This window comes from Nomascus leucogenys, chromosome 13 (genome assembly GCF_006542625.1).
Source record: "Nomascus leucogenys isolate Asia chromosome 13, Asia_NLE_v1, whole genome shotgun sequence".
NCBI classification, from domain to species: Eukaryota; Metazoa; Chordata; class Mammalia; order Primates; family Hylobatidae; genus Nomascus; species Nomascus leucogenys.
The window spans coordinates 71,146,759-71,170,294 of NC_044393.1; the positions used below are offsets into that span (position 1 = coordinate 71,146,759).

At 35.3% G+C, this 23,536-nt stretch overlaps 1 protein-coding gene across 4 annotated transcripts in view; it reads left to right on the forward strand.

Annotated features, from left to right (window-relative positions):
• PTPRZ1 (protein tyrosine phosphatase receptor type Z1) overlaps window positions 1-23,536 on the forward strand; it is a 195,130-nt gene that overhangs the window by 110,877 nt on the left and 60,717 nt on the right. For all 4 annotated transcript variants that reach the window (XM_003261255.3, XM_030825513.1, XM_004090211.2 and 1 more), the window contains exons 7-10: window positions 4,316-4,473; window positions 4,618-4,768; window positions 17,368-17,552; window positions 18,856-18,982. In XM_003261255.3, the coding sequence (XP_003261303.2) occupies window positions 4,316-4,473; window positions 4,618-4,768; window positions 17,368-17,552; window positions 18,856-18,982 (621 nt within the window). The remainder of the gene's footprint in view (window positions 1-4,315; window positions 4,474-4,617; window positions 4,769-17,367; window positions 17,553-18,855; window positions 18,983-23,536) is intronic.

The following is a 23,536-nucleotide window of genomic DNA, read 5'->3' on the forward strand; positions in this document are numbered from 1 at the left end:
CTGGAATCACAGCTAAACCCCCAAATTTGGCTCTGTATTCGCCATATAATGTAAGTTATTTAAAAAAAAACACCTTTTTAACCATTATTCAGATTTTAAGATCTATCTTATTATGCTGTGGGCTGGTTGCTCATTTCCTGTTTCCTCTCTAAAGGACAAAGCCCATTTCTCATTCCTCCCCTCAACCCCTCTTTCTTTCTTTCCCTCCCATCCACCATACCTACTCTATGTTAGGCATTATCCTATCCATGGAGTGGAGAGAGAGAGAGCATGATGTTGCAGCAATACTGAGATAATGAATTAATATTTTCCAAGCAGAGCCCACAAAAGACGTTAGTTGCAATCTTTCGAGTTGCAGGGAAGAGACACATCCCAGGTAACATCATCAGTGATTATCTGATGGAAATTCTCATCAGAATGATTTATAGTGCTTTCTTAATCACAATTTCAGGCCAAAAATTTCTGTACTGAAAAGTCCTCATAGGCGTTGGTGTGGCCCCGTGCTAAATATCATTGTCTTAAGTAATAGGAGCTGGTTTTATGTAGTTACCAGCCTTTCTCCAGTGCTTGGCCCTATTGTGGTTTCTTCATCTTCATCTTTGTTCCTCCCCATCTTTTTTTCTTCCACTGTTAGCCTTCTCATGGAAGGATCTGATTAGTTGCTTGGTTGATCATCATTATATGTTCAAGCAAATAATGACTGCATAAATGAATGACTGACCCCAAATAGAGCACCACTGGCTCTGGTGTGCTTCTCTCTTGTGTTAACAATAGTGAGATTACTTGGATGAAGCAGGTGTTTTTTTCTCAAGCCAACAAAACAAAATGAAAACCACAAACACAAACAAAGGAAAAACACTGTAGTGAAATTTTGTTAGAGGAAAATGTAACTGAAAAGCACTTCTGTAATTTAAAAGTCTTGTGATATCTAGTTACCACATCTGTAAAAGAGACCAGGTGACTGCTATTGAGGTCCAGAGGCAGAAAGAATGGATTCCACACTGGGGACAGGGAGAGGAAAATTTAAAAAAAAACTTCTTCTGATTATTTTGCTTCTTTTTAACTTTTTTGCCCTTTAATTTCTTTCCCAATAATAGGAAAATTCTCTATCTCACTCTCCTTACTCAGGTCTCACCTCTGCTTTCCCTTCCAGGCCCCTGGCTCTCCTGGGGTCAATTCATTTCCACATAACTTAGCAGTGAGTCAATTTCTGGCTCCTTACCTAATTAGTATTCTCAACATACACATTTTTCGTGAAATATTTGTAAGATAAATTTAGTCTTCAGTGGGAAAAGGAACAATTACAGTCCACTTGTCAGTTAAGGAGGTAATTTAACTACAACAATTTTCTAGTATTGAAAACATAAATCTAAAAAACATTCACAGATTAAAAATAAATATTCTTCTCAGTTCCTAAGAACTTGAATCTAATCTGAATTCTGATCATGTTATCTTGGCATTGGAGAAGAGGAGGACATACTTTTAGAAGTTACTAATGAATCCGTTAAATCAAACAAAACTTGAACTTTCTAATGGATTAAAACTACATGTAGGCCATATTGACATGACTACCAATTCAGTTAAGAAAATGTTTTTATTTCTAAGATTCAGTTGTTAATTCAGACTGAAGCAGTTGTCTCTAACTTTAGTTAGTAACAGTACTCCTTTTCCCTTCAGAAGTTTCTGTGTTACAGAAAAGTTAACATTTACTAATTTAACTTTTAAATAACTTTTTTTTCTTTGAGGCTTTCTGAATATGTTCAGTCTTCATAGAGGTTAGAGCTGGAATAGACTTTTAAGATCAGATAGGCTAGTCATTTCATGTTCTAATGTGAAAAATGTGGTTAAGAAAGACTAAAACCTTGAAAAGGCTTCACTTTACTTGGGATTTTCTACACCAGCCTGTATGTTTGCATCACCTGGGAATGCTTTTTAAAAATCTAGATGCCCAGGCCTGACCACTAGACATCTTAATTCAAATGGTCTAGAGTGGGGCCTGAGGCATTGGCATTTTTCTAAAACTCCCTGGATTATTCACATAAGGATTAACACCACTGCTCTACACTCTGCCACCTCACTTAGACTACACGGATTGGCTTCAGGGACTATTTCATAATGGCCTTAATCTCATAGAGAGGGCAGAGGACTTGCACTGGGCTGGGTAGTTCAGGAGATAGGAAAACAAATTAGACACAGATCTCACTGGTAAGTAGATTGCTGCCTACATGAGTGAGGACTGGTTCACAAATAGCTAAATGACCAAGGTATTGCTATTGGTAAGTGCTATTGGAGAGATACAAATGATACTATTCAAGGAGACAGATATATTTGGATTGGTTCAGGGTTTGAAGGCCAGATGGCCCACCTAAGAAAACTCTACCAGTTTTTGGATAGAAATTCTATAATCTGTATACAAGTTTATATATAAGAATAAATCAATATTTATTGGGGTGTGTGTGTGTGTGTACACACACAAACACATATGTGTATATTGTATCAAAAAATTTTTTTTTCGCTCTTTGGCTTTCCTTTTAACTCTCTTAATGACTATTGATGAATAGATCTTGATTGTCATATACTAAATTTTATCATTTTTCCTTTTATGAGTAATATTTTTATGTGCCATTTCAGAAACCTCAACCTACCATTAGGTTATGATGATAATTTTTTAATGTTTTCATTTAAAAGCATTATGAATATGTTCATTTAAATCTGCAATCGGTTTAGAACTGATTTGTGCTTATGATGTGAAGTAGGGAATCAAGATTCACTTTTTTCCATGAGGATATTCAATTGATATAGCACTGTTTATTGAAAAGACCATCCATTCCACATTCCATAATAATTTTTCTATCATAGATCAAATGATCATATTTTTCTCTTTTATTTTCTCTTCCATTGTTCTCTTCATCGATCTTTGCACAAATACCTCACTATCATAATTTCTGCAGCTTTATATATAACAGTATGACAGCTCTTCCTATCTGGTAATGAAAGTTCTCCAGCTTTATTATTTTTCAAGATTGTCTTAACTTTTCTTTGGATTTTTAGTGAAATTTTAGAATCAATATGTCAATTACACACACAACCTTCTGGGATTTTGATTAGGATTTCATTGAATCTATGAATCAATTTGGGGAAAATCAACACCTTCACAATACTGACTCTTCCAGCCCATGAACATGGTCTTTCTACCATTTTAATATTTATTTAATTCTCTCAAGAATGTTTTGTAATTTTCAGTGTAGATGTTCTACACATTATTTGTTAGATTTATTTGTATTTGATAATGTTTTACTATCTTAAATCATATTGCTTTAAATTTTATTTTCTGTTGTTTGATGCTGGTACACAGAAATAAAATTGATTTTTGTATATTGGTCTATGTGCAGTGACTTTGCTAATTTCACATATTATTTCTCATACTCTGTAAATGATTTTCTTTTTTTTGAGATGGATTCTTGCTGTGTCACCCAGGCTGGAGTGCGGTGGCGTGATCTTGGCTCACTGCAACCTCTGCCTCCCAGGTTCAAGCGATTCTCCTGCCTCAGCCTCCTGAGTAGCTGGAACTACAGGCGCGTGCCACCACGCCCAGCTAATTTTTTGTATTTTTAGTGGAGATGGGGTTTCACTGTGTTAGCCAGGATGGTCTCAAACTCCTGACCTCGTGATCCACCCACCTTGGCCTTTTTACAGGCATGAGCCACCACGCCCGGCCTGTAAATAATTTTCAATGTTTTACATGCACAATCATGTTATTTGCACATTGTGATGGTATTATTTTTTCCTATACAATCTTAAGATTTTCGCTTCTTTTTTCTTTATTGCACTCGCTCAGTCTTCCAGTTCAATGTTAAATAGAAGTGGTGATGGCAGGACATCCTGGTGTCATTCTTGATCTCTAGGGGAAACACTTTCAATAAGTCACTCTTAAATATGATGACTAGTACAGGCTTTGATGATCATTCTTCACCGGAATAAGGTTTTGTTTTTGTTTTCCATGAACTGGTATCGAGTCTTATGAAATAACTGTATCTATTGAGATGATCATATGATTTCTGAGTATTTTTATGTGTAAAATATTCTGTTCACCATCTTGATATAAAGATAAGACATCTAACACTGTATAGTGACATGCGTAATACAGTTTGGGGCATGCCAGCTTTATTACCATTTAAAAATATATCTAAAATGTTTCAAAATCTCAGTTTTGATTAAATACATAACAAAGCATGTGTCTCTGTTTCATAGAAGCTTTGAACAGCTAAGTTCCAGTGCTGAGATTCCAGCTGAGATGTATATTATTCCTTTTTAGGGAAGCAGGCTGCCTTAGATCCATTCATACTGTTGAACCTTCTGCCAAACTCAACTGACAAGTATTACATTTACAATGGCTCATTGACATCTCCTCCCTGCACAGACACAGTTGACTGGATTGTTTTTAAAGATACAGTTAGCATCTCCGAAAGCCAGGTAATCTTAGAAATTCAAACAAATCCAGTAATTCAAAGCCATTTAAAAAACATTATGTTCTACCTTTGCTATAAAATATCCATTTTAAAGCATTTACCAATGCCTTTGAAGCAGATATGTTAAATTATTTGATCTTTTTTTCAGTTGGCTGTTTTTTGTGAAGTTCTTACAATGCAACAATCTGGTTATGTCATGCTGATGGACTACTTACAAAACAATTTTCGAGAGCAACAGTACAAGTTCTCTAGACAGGTGTTTTCCTCATATACTGGAAAGGAAGAGATTCATGAAGCAGGTATGTATTTAAATGTAATCTACAACTGTCATAGATGCAATGTTATAGGAGGTAATTTTGGTAAAATGACAAATATAGAGGACTTAGAGCTTTAGAAATGTTTTAATTATTAATTTTGTATCTTTAGGTAAGCTGTCTAATTTTCTGAATATCAGATACCACATCTATAAAATGGCAACTAAAAAATCTATTCTTCCCATAAGAATAGCCCCATTTTACAGATGAGAAAAAACTGAGATTTAATAAGGAAAATCATTTTTCCAGAATACACAGTAATAAGTAGCAAAGCAAAGTACACACCTCCAAGTTCACTTTCTGGTATTTGCTTGGACTAAGAGGTATGAGACAGGAATGAATAAGAGGCTGAGGTGTTCAGAGCTTGGGAGATCGTTTCTGGTTGGGATGATCACGAAACCTTCATGGGAGAACCGCCTTTGAACTGAGTCTTGACACAGTATTGGGGTTTTAAAGTGCTCATCTTTGTGTTGGCAGCCCCCAAGAAGGAGCCTAGCACCTAATCGGTACTGAAAATAAATGTACTGAGTTATTAGTGAATAAGAAGTGAATCTGCTTCCCAGTTTCCTTCTTTGGAGGAAAAGAAATTTGCTTTTGTTAGGTACAGCCAAGGGAAATGACACCAGAGGGGTGTCTCTGGAATGCCATCTGTTTTTGAAGCTGACACGGTAGTTAAAAGCATTTTTAAATGTCCAGAGAACACAATCAGATACATCTGCTGACTTGTCCTTTTCAGTTTTTACTGAGGTTGTCACTTGTTCATTAAAGAAGTTGTTGAAGTGACCTTTGCACTGGGGACTTCTAACCTTTCCAAGTAGATGGACCTCTTTGATATCAGTCCTGCAGTGAATTCAATGATTTTTTTTGCCATGTATAATATTAATTTAATAATCATCTGCTTTGGAAGATTAGGCATTAAAACAAGCTTTTATTGTTTTAATGTGATATTTCCAAGAATCATTTATCCTTTAACAAAAAATTAGAATTCAAGACAACAGTGATGAATAGCTATATTTACTGTGACACTAAATTTTAAATTAAATTGCCCTAAAGTGAGGAAATTTAATTATATTTCTATCAGTAGTACTAAATACTCTAGCATACTGTTCAGTAAATAATAGACAATCGATTAGAAAAAAGAAAGTGGATTTAACCATCCCCTCTTCTTAAATATAATAGACCAAATTACAAATTAAATAAATATGATTTTTTTTCACACAGTTTTATCAATTCTCTTTTATTAAAACCCTTCAGTGGCTCTGCATCACTTTGGAATAAAATTCAAACTGTTTGTTATTGCATGGTAGGCTCTGTGTAAGTTTACTAGTCTTAGTGCTTAAGCCTCCCCAACTAGCATCCTTCCCTTACACTGAACTCCAGGAAGTCCCCTGAAGATGGAAGACCACATTCTTCCAGGGTGCATTTATACATTTGGCTTCCCCATTGATGGCATGTTCCTCTCCACTGTCTTCATTTCCCTGCCTCCTCATTCTTCAAGACTCAAGTTGAGCATTGCATCCACTGGGAGGCCATCTCTGACTCTACTTCTGTCCCCCTAAGTCTGGCCCTGGCAATGGCCACAGGACTGCACACTCAAGGAGACACCATACCCATAGATGGTAAATGGTGCTCCTCTGGATGTTGTACAATGTGCTCAGCTTCTCCAGACTTCATAGCAGTTGCCGTATTATGGTAATTGTCTATTTACTTATTTGTCTCTGCCAGCAATCTCTGAGCCCCATAATGGAAGTAAATAAGTCTTTTATCTCTTTATCTCCGTGGCCAAACTGAAGTAAAGCTCTCATTCACTAAATATTCACTGCAGGGCTGAAAGATTCCATTGCCACATAATAAAAACACAGCAAGTTATACTTGATGGGTGCTTCCTGCACTGTTTAATGTGTAAGCCTGTATATAATTCTGATTTAATGTAGAACATTGCTTTCACAGTTAAGTGTTAAAGGCCCAAAGTAATAATCCATAATAACAAAAACAGTAATAGCTACTGTGTATTGTGTGACTCTACCAGGCATTGGAACCAGATGATATTTGACTTAAACCTCACATCACTCTTATGAAGTTGGCCTCATTGTCTTCATTTTACAGTTTGGGAAGCTGATATTAAATGGTTTGCCCAAGTTTACCGAACTAGAAAGGAATGGAGTCAGTATTTGAACCTAAGTCTCCCTGAATCTAAAGCTTTGCAAAGTTCTGTCCACCGTACTTTACATTTATACAGGAACATAATTTCTGCTTGCATAAAAAACTGATGACTTTAAAGACATGAAGCTTCAAAACAATAGTAATGGATTTTGAGTGTTTTGTTTATCTTAAGGTCAAATACAGAAACAACATTTTCTAAACTACTTGGTGTTCTGGGTTCTAGAAATATATGATAGGACCTATAAAGTAAGGAAAGTAATTTTCTTGAATGGAGCTTTTAGGAATCGATTTTATTCCCTTAGACCACATGTATATATTGTCACAGAATTTCACATCCCTGCTGCAACACTATTATGACTGCCATAGTAATAATAATTTATTTGTCACCTATTTGTCTGTGGTTTGGTTCCAAAATAAATGGTAAAACTAACTAGAAAAACAACATCTCAAAATAGACTCACTCATTTAAATTGAAGGGACTTATATATGCAATACTTAAGGAAAAACTAGAAAGCTTTACAATAAAAATGCACACTTACAGGCTGTTTTTTTTGTGTCCTTATCCTATATGTGCGCCTTCCCCAGCTTCCTCAGGAAAATCCAATCGCACCAACTACTTTGTTATGTTTGTATTTTTGACTAAATATTTGTGGAGTGATGGGGAGAGGTTACAAAACTCAGTATCTCATCAAAATATCTGCCTATAGCTTTAGACAATATTGCTTAGAAAGTATTATTCCCTTTTATTATATATCCTTAGGATAAATAAAAGTGCCCAAAAGACAATCCCAGTTTTTATTAGTGTTTTGTATCTTTATGGCCCTCAGTTTTTATTTTAAATTATGTTAGCAGAAACACATCTCTTCTGCAGTCTCCTTGCTGGGTCTTACAGTCTTTGCCTTCAGATTGTTTGACCCTGCTCTTTGATCAGTTCCCCTCACAGAGTCTCAGCTGCTACCCTCATCCCACCCAAGTCTTCACGTCTTCCTAAGGCAGAAAAATCAGCTTTGTCCCAGGTCCTTCAAACTTGCCTACCCGTGCTCATCCTAATGAGCTCAGCAATCAAAAAAGGCCCTTTTTGGTAGAATGATTTATTTTCTTTTGGGTGTATAGCCAGTAATGGGATTGCTCGGTCAAATGGTAGCTCCGTTTTAAGTTCTTTGAGAAATCTCCAGATTGCTTTCCACAATGGCTGGACTAATTTATATTCCCACCAACAGTGTATAAGCTTTCCCTTTTCTCTGCAGCCTCACTAGATGCAATGTTTGTTGGCTTTTTAATAATAGCCATTCTGAATGGTGTAAGATGGTATCTCACTGTGGTTTTGATTTGTATTTCTCCGATGATTAGTGATGGTGAGTATTTTTTCATATGTTTCTTAGCAGTTGTATGCCTTCTTCAAAGAAGTGACATGTGCACTTATATGTTCATTGCTGTGCTAGTCACAATAGCAAAGATATGGAATCAACCCATGTGCTCAGTGGTAGATTAAAAAAATGTAGTATATATACACCATGGAATACTACACAGTCATAAAAAATGAAATGATGTTTTTTTGCAGCAAGATGGATGGAGCTGGAGGTCATAATCCTAAGTGAACTAATGCAGGGACAGAAAACCAAGTACCTCATATTCTCACTTATAAGTGGGAGTTAAACATTAATCACACATAGACATAAACATGGGAACAGTAGACACTGTGGTCTACGAGAGAGTGGAGAGGTGGGTGAGTTAAAACGTCTACCTATCAAATATAATGCTCACTACCTGGGTGATGGGATTTGTACTCTAAACCTCAGCATCTTTTAGTATTCTCATGTAACAAACCTGCATATGTGCCCCTCCATCTAAAATAAAAGTTGAAGTAAAAATAAACAAATACGGCCAGGCGTGGTGGCTCACGCCTGTAATCCCAGCACTCTGGGAGGCCAAGGTGGGTGGATCACAAGGTCAGGAGATCAAGACCATCCTAGCTAACACGGTGAAACCCCATCTTTACTAAAAATATAAAAAATTAGCCAGGCATGGTGGCAGACGCTTGTAGTCCCAGCTACTCAGGAGGGTGAGGCAGGAGAATGGTGTGAACTCAGGAGGCGGAGCTTGCAATGAGTCGAGATCATGCCACTGCACTCCAGCCTGGGCAACAGAGCGAGACCCCGTCTCAAAAAATAAATAAATACATAAATACATAAATATTTTTTAAAAGGGGCCCTTCATTTGCCAAAACATATACCCTTCTAGGGGGGATCAGAGATGATACAGAACTTTTTTTCTAGTTAGATAGACTAATATGCACATTTATGATTTTAAAGTTTCTATCATTGTCAAAATATATCATTTTGAGACAGCAATGAAATAGAAAAGTCAGGTAATGTTAGTTGGATGAGTCTCATCCACACAGTTACATATTCAGTCAATTCTTTTTTTGCATTTAATACGAACCACTGTCAAATACTTAATATGCCCCTATGTAGTATAGGGCCTTCCTGATTACCCAAAACTGAATGTAATTTCTCTTTCTTCTGAACCATCATCATCCCTGACCTGCAGTTGTGGCACTTTGCCTTTCTTGCCTTGCTTCAGGGGTGTTTATGTGCATGCCTTAGTTCCTTAGTAGATCCCTGTCTGATTGATCTCAGTATTATTACCTGTAACATCTGATAAAGTACCTGGCAGGTAGTAAGAGCTCTCTGATTCCTTGATGAATGGTGAATAAGTGAATGAATTAAAACATTGGCAAAAGCTTACTCATGTCTAACCCTCTGGGGTTAAAAAGAGCATCTGTGTTATTGGCAACAAACACAGAAGGAATGACTGGCTTTAGATTTCCAGACAGGTTGGAGCCAAGTTCTTCTTGCTGAACATCCTTTAAATAATTAAAAATTTGCAAAGCCTTCAGAAGAATACAGTACAGTAGGATTAGCATGTGTGTACAATTCATGTTCAAAATTAAAGATCATTCCAGGAAAAGAAAGATTCTAATTTTAAAAAGATAGTATCAGTATTGTGATAGAATTGTTAAGAAATAGTTTCCTCTGTCACTGAAAAAAATAGCTAAATAATTTACATTCTTCATTTTGACTCTGTTAATCCTCTGTAAAATTATTGTACTTAACAATAATGAACACCTAGCATATCAAGATTTATTATGTAATAATTTTTATAGATGCCCATTGTATAACAGTCTGCATTTACTGAAATCATTATAAAGAAGTGAGCTACTTGCTTTTATTTTTGCAGTTAAAAAAGAGGAGAAATGAATCTGATTAGACTCACAGAAATTAGTTGTTTCTTTCTTCACAAACTAGGACTTGGTTTTTCCATCTCGAGTCTTTACACTCAATGAGCATTTATTATCATTTGTCCTGTGCATAGAAATACTGTGTTCTTATGAAAGTTTTTTTTTTTTTTTTTTTGAGTTGGAGTTTTGCTCTTGTTGCCCAGGCTGGAGTGCGATGGCACGATCTCGGCTCACCGCAACCTCCGCCTCCTGGGTTCGAGTGATTCTCCTGCCTCAGCCTCCCGAGTAGCTGGGATTACAGGCATGCACCTCCACACCCAGCTAATTTTGTATTTTTAGTAGTGACGGAGTTTCGCCATGTTAGTCAGGCTGGTCTCGAACTCCGGACCTCAGGTGATCTGCCCACCTCGGCCTCCCAAAGTGCTGGGACTACAGGCGTGAGCCACCACACTCTGCCGAAAGTTTTTTTCTTAATGGATATACTATCTCCTTTGGAACTGAATTTGAGAGTAAGAATTGAGGATTGTATTTATATTCAGTTTTGATCTTTATTAAATTCAATCTGAAAATTTTTATTACATGAACTTATAAAACGTAGAAAATATAGATAAGCACACAGAAGAAAATAAAAATACCCTGTATTTACATACCCAGAGATAACTATTATGAAGATTTTGGTAAATATCCATCCAGATCTTTCTATGAAATTTTTAAAGAATGTTATTATGTTTCACAAAAAAATGAGACTATACCATGTCTGTTTACTGATTTTTTTACTTCATATTATACCTTTAATACATCATTCTTAATTTTTATGTCGTATCCCATCATATAGTTATAACTGTATATTAAACCTTAACCAGTTCTGCAATTTTGGACCTTCATTTCATATATTTTTTGCCATTATAAATATCTAACATCCTCATTTTGACCAAGAGGAGAAGTAAAAGCTAGCATAAAAATTGTCAAAATCTTGCTCTCAATAAATGCATTGTAGGAAAATGTATTTTTAGAAATACATTATAAATAATCACAAAAACCATGTGAGATTTATATATTCATATAAACTCTGTAAGGTTGGAGACTAGGCCTTATTCATTTTTTGCATTCACAGCAGGCGCTCAATAGATTATTTGTGAATTAATGCATATTTTATCAGAACTTCAAACCTCTGTATTTCCATTTGTATGAAGCGTGCCATTTATTAGGAAGGCATTTCTTTTTGGCATCATGGAATGGACACTGGCTCTTCTAAGGATCACAGAATTTAATAGACCCATCTGATCTCGAAAGAGTTAGTGAAAACTGTCTTTTTTTTTTTTTTTTTTTTTTTTTGACAGAGTCTCTCTTTGTCACCCAGGCTTGAGCACAGTGGCTCGATCTCTGCTTACTGCAGCCTCTACCTCCTGGGTTCAGGCAATTCTCCTGCCTCAGCCTCCCTAGTAGCTGGACTACAGGCGCGTGCTACCACACCCGACTAATTTTTGTATTTTTAGCAGAGACGGAGTTTTACCATGTTGGCCAGACTGGTCTCAAAATCCTGACCTCAGGTGATCCACCTGCCTCCACCTCCCAAAGTGCTGAGATTACAGGCATGAGCCATTGTGCTCTGCCAATAAAAACTGTTGTTTGTTTGTTTGTTTTTTAAATAATGAGTACTATGTGTGAATAACAGTACAAACATAGCAAAAGTATGAAGTAGATTAAGTTCAACTGTATCCATGCCTTCCAGGCATCAGATGCTTTCATGCTGCCTTCTTATCACCTTACAAGGTTTTTCTGCTAAGAAGCAGGGACCTGCTAAAGCACAGGGGGGGAAAACAGACTTTAAAGTTCAGTAGACTTGATTTTAATCTCCAGCACCAATCCTTATTAGTGGTATAAAAATTGTCAACTTACTTAACCTCCCCTAGCCTCAGTTTCTTCACCTATAGAATGGAAAAGTTAAAAATGGTTACCCTGGCCGGGTGCGGTGGCTCACGCTTGTAATCCCAGCACTTTGGGAGGCCGAGGCGGGCGGATCACGAGGTCAGGAGATTGAGACCACGTTGAAACCCCGTCTCTACTAAAAAAATACAAAAAAATTAGCCGGGCGTGGTGGCGGGCGCCTGTCGTCCCAGCTACTCGGAGAGGCTGAGGCAGGAGAATGGCGTGAACCCGGGAGGTGGAGCTTGCAGTGAACCGAGATCGCACCACTGCACTCCAGCCTGGGTGACAGAGCGAGACTCCGTCTCAAAAAAAAAAAAGGTCACCCTATAGGGTTGTGGTGAGGTTTAAATGACCTAAAATTTGCAAAGCAGTACAGTCCCTTGAATATAATGTGCTACTGACTCATAACTAGTATCATTGTCATGTGTATATATGTACAAAGAGCCAAGATATCACAATGAGTATGGTATACTATTCAAGTTTTTCATGTTTAAGGTATTTTTAAATAATTGTTGAATAGAATTATGGATGCACTTCGAATCTCATTTGCTAGCACTGTAATATATTTAATACAAACTTAAAAAAACCAAAACAATAAAAGATAAAATAGTTGTCAAGGCAGAGTAGCATAAAGGGAGTGTCTTTGTAGCATAATATTTTGACCTATGAGAAATTTTGTACAATTTCCTGAAAAACGTCATGATGAATTATACATTAGTAGACTTACGTTCTTGAAGGTCAGTGGGTTGTTACTAGCGTTTGTTAAGGTCACATGTATGTAAACACTGTACTGCAACTATATTTTAAAAAGTGAAATGAATATTTACTTCTTGGAAGATTATATATTACAAATTGAACTGTTGATGAAGTCACTCTGGGTCCCTAAAGACTGAGTGAAAGAGGTAGAATTAGAAAGACTTCTTTTGGCTATTAATCTAAAGTGAATACGTAATCATTCAGAAGTACAAAACAGAGATACATGTTTTCCAATTACATTCAGCATTTGTGTCAATGTTTACATTAGTTGTATTAGGATCTGCTACTGCCCGAGAAGAAGTCACAACCTCGTTGGTTACCTTCTGGGTCTGTAAGTCATTCAGCTTTTCTCTCAGTAATCATTGTCTTACTACTTTTAAGAATGAGGCTGATAAACTTCAAATAGGGAAGTGGTAGACTTATTAGCATGTATTTACGAAGCACTTTTGGCATGAGCTGTGTTATACTGTACAGAACTTCAAATTAGTGGGAAATAACTGAGTGAGTCCTTGTATAGTCTTGGGTAATTATGACATTTTCTCTGCCACTCCCTAAGAATCACCTCCCTGCCATTTCATATCAATCCACATTTTACTCATAATACCTGAAGCTAAGACTGCGCCTTCTCCCTCAGGGCAGATTGTGCTTCTTCCAAGGCAGGCTAGAGAGCAACAGAAGTGGAAGGAATCTCCTATCTCCCCTTGGTCATCTGCATCAACTTTCTTGATTAACAAAGATTTGTCACAGCCAAGGAATGCATTTGCATTTCTCTGTCTCTGTTTTTTTCTTTTTTTCTTCATCACTCAGTGCTTTGCTTATTAATATTTTGGCACTGGTTCCACAGATCACCTTCATTTAAGTAATGAGAGGATGAATGATAAAGCATAGGACTTTGTGTCAGCTAAAAGTTTAAGAAGCTTATACCATTTTTAGTAGGAAATGTGTATAAATTTGAAAAGAATTACCCAATTTGGCCTAAATGGCAGAATTTTTCACAAGTTTTTTATACATTCCTCTATCAATGGAGTGCAGAATTTAGAATCTAAAACCACTTGTTACATCTGAGAGCTTACCAAATCTAAGTCTTTGAAAGCTATCACGGGAATGAGCATCCTAAAGCCTGAGACACTATCTTCTTCTGTATGTCTAGAGTGCCTAGAACCAAGCAGATGAGAGTGGAATACTAAAAATAAGTTTTTAAAGCAAGAACAAGTATAGCTCCCTGATAAAGGAGACTACATTCTCATTCTTTATAGTGAGGATTCTTTGCTCACTGTTCATGTATGGTACAGTGCCATTTACTTGTACTCTACGTGACTTGACATGGGCCCCAGATTCACAGCCAGAAGCCTGCACTAACCAGTAATTAGGTTCTCCTTCTTAGCCAGTGTCCCCTGAAGAATCAGTAACTATGACCCAGATCATACGTAGATGTGGAAAGGAATCAGTGTGTGAGATGTAATCCTGAGGGAGGGAATGAAGCTTCAACAGTTTCGAACTCCTCATGATCAGGAAAATTATATTTTTGTTACTATTTTACTCTATAGCAGCTTGTATTTGATGTCTGAGTACATATTGATCTGGAAAAATCTTATTGATTTTCAATCCAGAAAATGTACTTTACAGAGTACGTATGCTTCTAATAAGATAATTGGGCTGGCCGGGCGCAGTGGCTCATGCCTATAATCCCAGCACTTTGGGAGGCCAAGGCGGGAGGATCACGAGGTCAGGAGATTGAGACCATCCTGGCTAACAGGGTGAAACCCCGTCTCTACTAAAACAAAAAAAAAAAATTAGCCAGGCAAGGTGGCAGGTGCCTGTAATCCCAGCTACTCGGGAGGCTGAGGCAGGAGAATGGCGTGAACCCAGGAGGCAGAGCTTGCAGTGAGCCAAGATTGTGCCACTGCACTGCAGCCTGGATGACAGAGCAAGACGCTGTCTCAAAAAAAAAAAAAAAAAAAAAAAAAAGATAATTGGGCTGATTTCAATATGCAAAACCTGGAAAATTTAGTGTCTATTAATCACTTCTTCTATGGTCATTCCATGGTTTGAGCGCCAAATAGTGTATATGGAATTAACTAAATTCTTATTTAAAAGATTCAGCTCTGTCTTATAGAAAGGAAATCCTTTGGCAAGATCATAAACTACATATAGAAATATAGGCTTTTCTGTTAATAACATTCTAAAGTATGTATGTTTTTGTCACCATAAGATCCTGTGTCTCCACATCTACAAGAAAAGATTTACCTGAAGCTTGATAGCATACAACTATATTGTTGATTATCAATAAACACAAGTATTTAAAAAATAAATTTCTAATTAAAATATAAACTCAAACTATTAAACAAATAGCTAACAAACTCTTACAGATTTACAAGGAGGAGAACAAAGAAGTGAAAACCTATGGGCAAGAAAATATAACTTTCTTTTTGGAGCTCTATTTTATATTAATGTCGATTCATAAATTTTGACACATCTACTGATTGCTACTATTAAGGCGAGACAAACATAGACATCCAACTAAAGTCGTTTCTGCTACTTAGGCAGTAGTCCTTTGGATATTTTGCAACGAATCCTTTTATTTTTTTCTCAAGAGATTGTTATGCTTTGTATGTATGCACAAAATTAATGCATTTCAAAACAGTTTCATCTTGAAGAGTATAGTTCACTTTAAATCATTCTCATTCTGTAAAACGTGGGATTGATTTTTGGAGGACGAAATCTACAAATGATATTGTCCAGAATCACTTCCAACTTTTCTAAAAGTGAACTTGGGATTCGTTAGAAGCAAGAACGAGCTTGTTGCTCCATTGATAGAAACGTGAATAGCTCACTTGAGACTATTTGAAGGTCTTCTGCCATCTGGTGGACATCAGTAGAAGTCTCACTCAGTAGAGTAACATGCAGTATACACCTAAATTAAAATACATTTTCTTATTCTGAATTCATGTTTTTTGATAATGAAATAATTTTTCTTTTATTTCTAAAGGAACACCCCAACCTAAGCCCTCCCTAAACAAAAAATAACATCAAAGGTTTGCAGTGAAAAATAATTTCTAACTGATATAAAGCTATACATGTATTTATTTGTAAAAGGTATATATATATATATTCATATTTTCTAAATCACTCCTGTACCACTGCTAGCATACTGTACATATGCTATACCATTGCTAGCATATTGTACATATGCTAAAACTGTGACGACTATTATATGTAATATTTGTTGCCATTTGTAAGACCAATTGTTAGTTGTGGGTGCCCTCCTGTGTTCATGAGGTGAACTGCAAACTAGCAGAGACAAGTCATTTTGGTCACAATCGGCGGCAGTTGTTAACATATTTTTGAGTACTTGTTGTTGTATCAGTGATGACTGATTTACCTAAGTCTACTGCATGCTCGCATTGAGTGGCTTTGTAACTTCAGGTATCACCTGAAACAAGTGAGTATATTAATTAATATTCAGCCTGAGAGATCTTTCTCTCCCTCTGCTTTGCAAATCTGTCTAGCCTGTGAGGAGATTATATTTATTACTCTGCTTCATTAGTAAAATATCATAAAATGTTATAGTTTTTCTTCTCCAAATTAGTCCAAACTATCACGTTATAAATGCATTTTGGAAAGTACCAGGGCACTCTCTGATGGGACTAAATTTGGGGCATGATTACCAGCATGGGCCTGAATTCATTTTAAGAAGTCTCTGAATGATTTTTCATAATACTATTTTTTCAGATGAGACAAACAAGTCTCTTAATTCCCTAAAATTATTTTCTTAATTTACTTATGATAACAAAATGGGATTTTTGTCAGCACGTCTGAAAAATACTGAAATGGCCATTTTAGGTTTTCTTTGGTTTTCTTTGGTTGGGAATTTTAAATTAGTTCAAGGATTCTCTAATAACAAAATGTCCCAATAATAAGTCTTTCATGATTGAAATTATCCTCATCCTGAACTGAATATATTTTCAGGTATCAAACAAGAGAAATTAAGTCACCATGAGCTTGCAGATATTCTTTGTTCATTTATTTCTAAAAATGAATCTGTATGCCAAATATATTCAAAACAATGTTCTAGGCAATATAGAACTACAGAGCTATGGTTCTTATGTTTATAACCCACTAGAGGAGTCAAGATTCATTCAGGAAAAATATAACACAAAAGTATGCAAATAATGCAGTAATAATGATAAAATAGGCGATTGACAATGACAGAGATCACTTCAGTAGAGATTAATGTGCGTAATGAAGGAGGTAGCATTTGACCAAGACCTTTCCAGAATGGAAAGCTAGGATTTGAACAGATAGAGTTAAGAGGGGAGGAAAGGGAAATTTTAGATATACGAAATGGAATAAGCAATAGCTCCACAGTGAGAAAGTGTAACTTTTTACTTTATATTGAAATAAAACACAATAAAATGTTTATAGAATATGTTTTATTTATTCAAGTCCTCAAGGCTAAGTTCTATCAACAACTGTACTTTTTTTCTCTCTGAAGTTTGTAGTTCAGAACCAGAAAATGTTCAGGCTGACCCAGAGAATTATACCAGCCTTCTTGTTACATGGGAAAGACCTCGAGTCGTTTATGATACCATGATTGAGAAGTTTGCAGTTTTGTACCAGCAGTTGGACGGAGAGGACCAAACCAAGCATGAATTTTTGACAGATGGCTATCAAGACTTGGTAACTATATGATCAGTTGTTTTACATGTGGTAACATTATAATTTAATTTCCAAGGTAAGAACTTACAAATGGTTATATATTATTTTCCTCCATTACTTTTAGATTTTGTGTGAAGGTGGGGTGGGCTGAGTATTTTTAAATTAAAAAAAAATTAAAATTAGAAGCTATACTAAATTATCTCAAAAGTTACATTTAATTAAATGGATATCATAACTTTGCCAACAATAACATTATAGAGTAGATATATATGACTTATGAACTGGAGATCATTCAGTGTGGCCTTTCATAAGATTTCAGCTGTAGAACAGGGCCAGCATCTCAGTGCCCTGGTACATTTTATATTGTGTCTTCCATTACGCTATATCAGCACAGGAAAAGTAGAGTAGGGGACATACAAGTCCTCTTTGTTGCACCAAAAAATTTTCAGATAACAGCTGGGAAGTCATGATTGCGTCAGAACTTTGGGGATGTAAGACAAAATTTCTTACAAAAAGATCCACCCCTGCCTCCCTCCACCAGCGCTTGCAAATAAAGTACAGATTCCTTTTGTGGCCTGAGCATGTCAGTATTAAACTTTGCTCTGGTAGGGAAGTGTTGGCCATAGATTAGGGTGTAGTTGACAAACCTTCATCTGGATGTAGGTCCAGAAAGTCCCCACTGCAGGTTAAAGGACACTGGACTCTGCACTCAGGCACCTAGCGTCCTGCAAGTCCTGGGAACCTGCATTTAAATAAAAACTCACTGTTAATTATGTTTCATATCATGTGGACAAAATGGATAAAATTTTAGTAACCTTTTAATTCAGTTGCCTAGAATATGGAGACACAATGATCTGGGAAAATTGTGAAATAAATAGTAATAAATATGTTTATTTCATAATTATGTGAAGAAGATAATTCTATTACTGTTCTTGCATATATAGTTAAGAAAAAGATAACTTAGTTGTTCACTTTTTTACATTGCTCTTTATTTGCAAATGCTCCTCATTTATTTGTCTAAAATATTAATTTTTAGGTTGTGGTACTCATTTATGAATTTGATGCTTTCTGGCTAAAAATGAAACTTCCTAAAACTAAATCTGATTTTTAAAAAGAAAAAAAAAAAAACCTAGTTTTCCAGTTCTTCATAATTCACAAACACCACAAGTTTAACTAGGCAACATTGCATAAACTTTCCCTTAGGTTAACAAAATAGAAGTATTTTCCATGGACCAGGGAGAAAAAGTTTTCTAGGAAAGATACCTAGTGTGTTGGTAGTCCTATGAGAATAACATTTGTATAATTACTAACATCTTTCTTTTAGGGTGCTATTCTCAATAATTTGCTACCCAATATGAGTTATGTTCTTCAAATAGTAGCCATATGCACTAATGGCTTATATGGAAAATACAGCGACCAACTGATTGTCGACATGCCTACTGAAAATCCTGGTAAGTGCCCCCAGGTACATCTATATATTAATTCAATAAATGAGGTTAGTTTAATTACTGTATGCATTGATGCTTTCTCTCTAACTTTATATTATTTTGGCCAAAAGGCAAAGTGATTTTCTCTTAAGTCTGGATTGCCAGGTAATTTTTTGGGGCGTGGGACCCATTTCTCATTCAGCAGGTCTGGTGCCAGACAATAAGTAAATTTATCCTTAATATTGGAGTTTACCATTTGTTAAGTAAGAGCGACTAAACATATTTATGATATTGTAATGATCATTAAATGAAAATTGCTATGTAAATGTTGAGACTGTTATTTTGGATAATTAAGAATTGGTTTAATTTGTATTTATTTCCTTTTTTCAGCCCCCAAAGCATTACGTAGTGAGTATATACATGATCCTAAGACCATGTGAGGTACTTTCAAATATCTATACAAAGCATCTCAAGAGTTTTTCTTAGATCTATTTTTCTACTTTTTATAGTTTGTTTATGGGGAGTGGGGTGTTTTCCTCTTGGTTGATTGATTGCCCTTACTCTTTCTCAAAAACAAGACAAACAAAAGTTGTTTCTACTTGTGTTTTATTTGCATGCACCTTCTCTCTAAATATATGGGAAAATCTTTTGATCTTAGAGCATATGCAATAACTGAATCAAATGCTGACCATCATAATTTGACAATTTACAAGTTTACATAATTAAGTTAGTTTCCCTCTTGTTAGCATAAGCAATTTTAAATAATAGAATAGACATGTATATATGTATATATACATATGTATAATCACATACATCTGCATACATATATATGTAAATATATATATTCTTTGGTCATCCATATTAGGAGGCTACTCATTGAAACTTTTACAAATTTTAATGTAAGTGAATGGTTACAAATTATACTAATTATAGCCTATTTCAGTTTTACCTATGGCAGGAAAACTGATGTGCACGGTTTGCATTGTTGTCTAAATGCTGTAGCAGGGACTTTAATCCAACATGAGTTTAAATAAAGTACTTGCTCATTGCTCACCTTACTCTATCTGTTCTTACTAGTTGACTTTTTAAGTTAAAGACTATATATGAGAGCATCAGATATTATAGTATGCATCATTCCAAACTACAGGCTACAAAACTTGCCAAGGTATCTCCCAACTTGATATTAACAACTAATGAATATTACTACTACCATGATGGCAATATCATTATTTAATATTTCTTATGACCTGCCTCATGGCCTGGGTATTACCATCTTTCTTATTGACTTTATTTAGCATTGTTTTTCAAAATCAGGTTATTTTTTAATGGAATGTGAGCTCTAAGTCTTGTAGAAAGGTGAGTATCAAAGTAACTGACCATGATTTTAACTATGCCGTATCACACTACACCATTGCATGGCAACCCTCACCAAAGTTCCTCATAATGAGCTACCCAGAAAAATGACACCTTTAGCCATACAACATTTATCATGTTGGCCAACACCATATATGAATTGATTGAAATACAGCACATAAAAAAATCTCTTCTACCTTTATTTATGCATTTTGAGTATGAAGTATGTTGAACACATTCACTTAATTTTGTTACCTTGGTTTAATTATGCTATTCTAATTTCATACCTAAAACAATTTCTCAGGAGTTTGCAAAAAATTACTACTTTTACCCATTTATTTTTACACTGTTTCCTATTTTCTTCGCTATGTCAAAGATTTAAACCTTCTGAATTTTTTTTGTGCTTTTTTATTTTGGAGAAACTTATTGCATATGAAAGAAACAGATTAAATATGTATTTTCTCCATAAGTGATTTCTGACTGATCCTGTTAGACTGACTCTATATTGGCACAAAGTATAATATTCTTCTATCATTTGTTGTATTTTCACATTTGTACTGAATAATAAATATTATTAAAACTTTAAATTTCTATTTATTTAAAGGACCAGGACACTATTGAACATTGTAATAATGAGATGCTTGTTTGGATACACCATTAAATCTCCATGGATGCCTCAGTCTCTTAAGGCATTTTGTATAGTAATGATGTGTTAGTAAAAGATGGTATTTGATTGGATGTTTTGATATGCTATGCCTCTTAAAAGCTAAGGGTTACAAACTTAGGTAGATTATTCCCTATTATTTCTACCAAAAATTCCTGCATCAAAAGCCTGTTCCTCCAAAGTTTGAGATTATCCTATTTTTTATAAAGAAAATATTGGTTCTCTTAGGAGTTATTCTTTCTGATCTGAAAGGCTGCAATGGCATGTTTATCCACATATTTACAATTTAGTAATGAAGTTACATTGTCTTAAATATTGTTTCTTTGGTAAATGTATCCCAATGAAAGTCTTGAAAGTAATACTATCTTGTGGCTTGGTAAAACAGATTTGGTGCCTACAAGATTTGTGAATTTTATTATTTGTGTGACTAATATAGATGTAAGTGGCTTTTGAGTTTGCTGCTTATTTCATGGTTTTTATTAATACCACTTCATTCTGTTAGTCATGTTATTTTATTAGCTTGGTAACTGTAATGTAGCCTATTTAATAATTCTATTGTTATTTAGGATAAACTGTTTACTAAATATTGTATTGTTTATTGCTTTTGTTAAAAAGAAATGAAAAGATAATTTATAATTGCTGTCATTCTTTGATAGATTTCATATATATATATATATATATATATATATATATATATATATATATATATTTGAGGTGGAGTCTCGCTGTGTCACCCAGGCTGGAATGCAGTGGTGCAATCTTGGCCTGCTGCACCCTCCGCCTCCCGGGTTCAAGCGATTCTCCTGCCTCAGCCTCCTGAGTAGTTGAGATTACAGGCATGCACCGCCACACCCAGCTAATTTTGTATTTTTAGTAGAGACGGGGTTTCACCATGTGGGCCAGGCTGGTCTCGAACTCCTGACCTTGTGATCCACCCTCCTCGGCCTCCCAAAATGCTGGGATTACAGGCGTAAGCCACCGCGCCTGGCCAGATTTCAAATATTTAAATCAATTTCCCTGAAGAACAACTCAGTCTTCTAAATAGTGCCTTTAACTTCCTAAATGTGATAAAACTATGCATTTAAATTAATAATTTGCTTACATTATTCTTTGTACCTTTTAATTACACTTGTGTACAAAAGTATCACCATAAACTAATGCTCATTAAGTATTTATTTCAAATTGTCGTTTAAAAAAATGTGTAAGTTTGCATTCAGAAATTAATTTAAATTTATCAAGGAACCTTTTTAATGTTAAAAAGGAATGTATATTCTTTTAAAAGACTTCTTAATTATATTTATGAATAAATAGTTTCATAAATATGTTTATCTTATTGTTACTAAGATAATTATGTTTATTTCTCATATAGAAGATAAAGCTAATTAACATACAGCTATAGAGGGATTATTTAAGTACATGTTTTAGGGCCTTGATAATTATAAGTGTTAAATTTAAATGCATGATGAATTAAATCAACAGTTTTCTTGTTACTGTGTGCTTTCAGTTGTATAACAATTGTCTTGTTAAGTCACCATACATCTGTCCTTACTCTACCTGTACCATCCTTCCTATTAGTGTTATTACATTATTATATGCAGAATTATAGTTTGAAGCAGTTGCAGTCTACATTGCTTTTATTTCGTGCACTGTGAAACTTGGCTTATCTTCAAACAATTAAATAAGCCTTGCTTGCTCACCTACATCAGTGTTGCTTTTTTGTGTTATAGAAAATTAATGTGTTCCTAATGTGTTTTTTTTAAATCTAACATTACATGTGTCCCAAAACAAAACCAGAATGAGTCAACAGTTTTTGTTCAGTTATTACAAAAATGTGAATTTTAAGTGTTCACTCATAACAAAAGTCCTGATAGTTCACTATCAGACTTTTTTCTAGCCTTTATGGAGCCTATTTGGATGAAGGGAGATGATTCTATAAACCAGTATAATTTTTGAAATATTTAACATATCAGTAGTGCCTGACTCAAACCAGTGGTTACTAAAGTATCAGTTATTACTTGTGAGAAAGCAGCAGGTTTAGGGGTACCCAATATGAGAGCTTGCGCCCATGAGCAGAGCTAAACTTTGAGTTCAGGTTGTTGAATTCACAGATCCAGAATTATGGCTTCAAAATCTTTAGGAAGATAGAAACAATCTTCCAAATTATTTTATTTCAAAATTGTTATGAAGAGACTCAGCAAAAGACTTCTGGATTCTAAGAAATAGAGGTATTGAAGTATTCCTGGGAATTTCAGTCTGTTCAAATGATCTCAGTCCAGTTGGAAACCAGAATAAAGAGCCTTCAAGGTGGGTTTATACGCAGCAATATGAATGTGCCAACACTTGGGGGTGCTCACCCATGAGAGTGCCAAGGAGACCTGCCTAGGCCCACACATGTTGCCCCAGAGCTAAGGAGGCCCAAAGAAAAAGTCTTGCTTTTACTACAGTAAACAGCAATCCAATTCTAGTATAAGTCATTAATATTCTTTAGGGGATGTGATTGGATTAAAACCCTGTATTGTAATTTACTAGAATGGAAACCATAATCCCTATAGTTAGTTGAT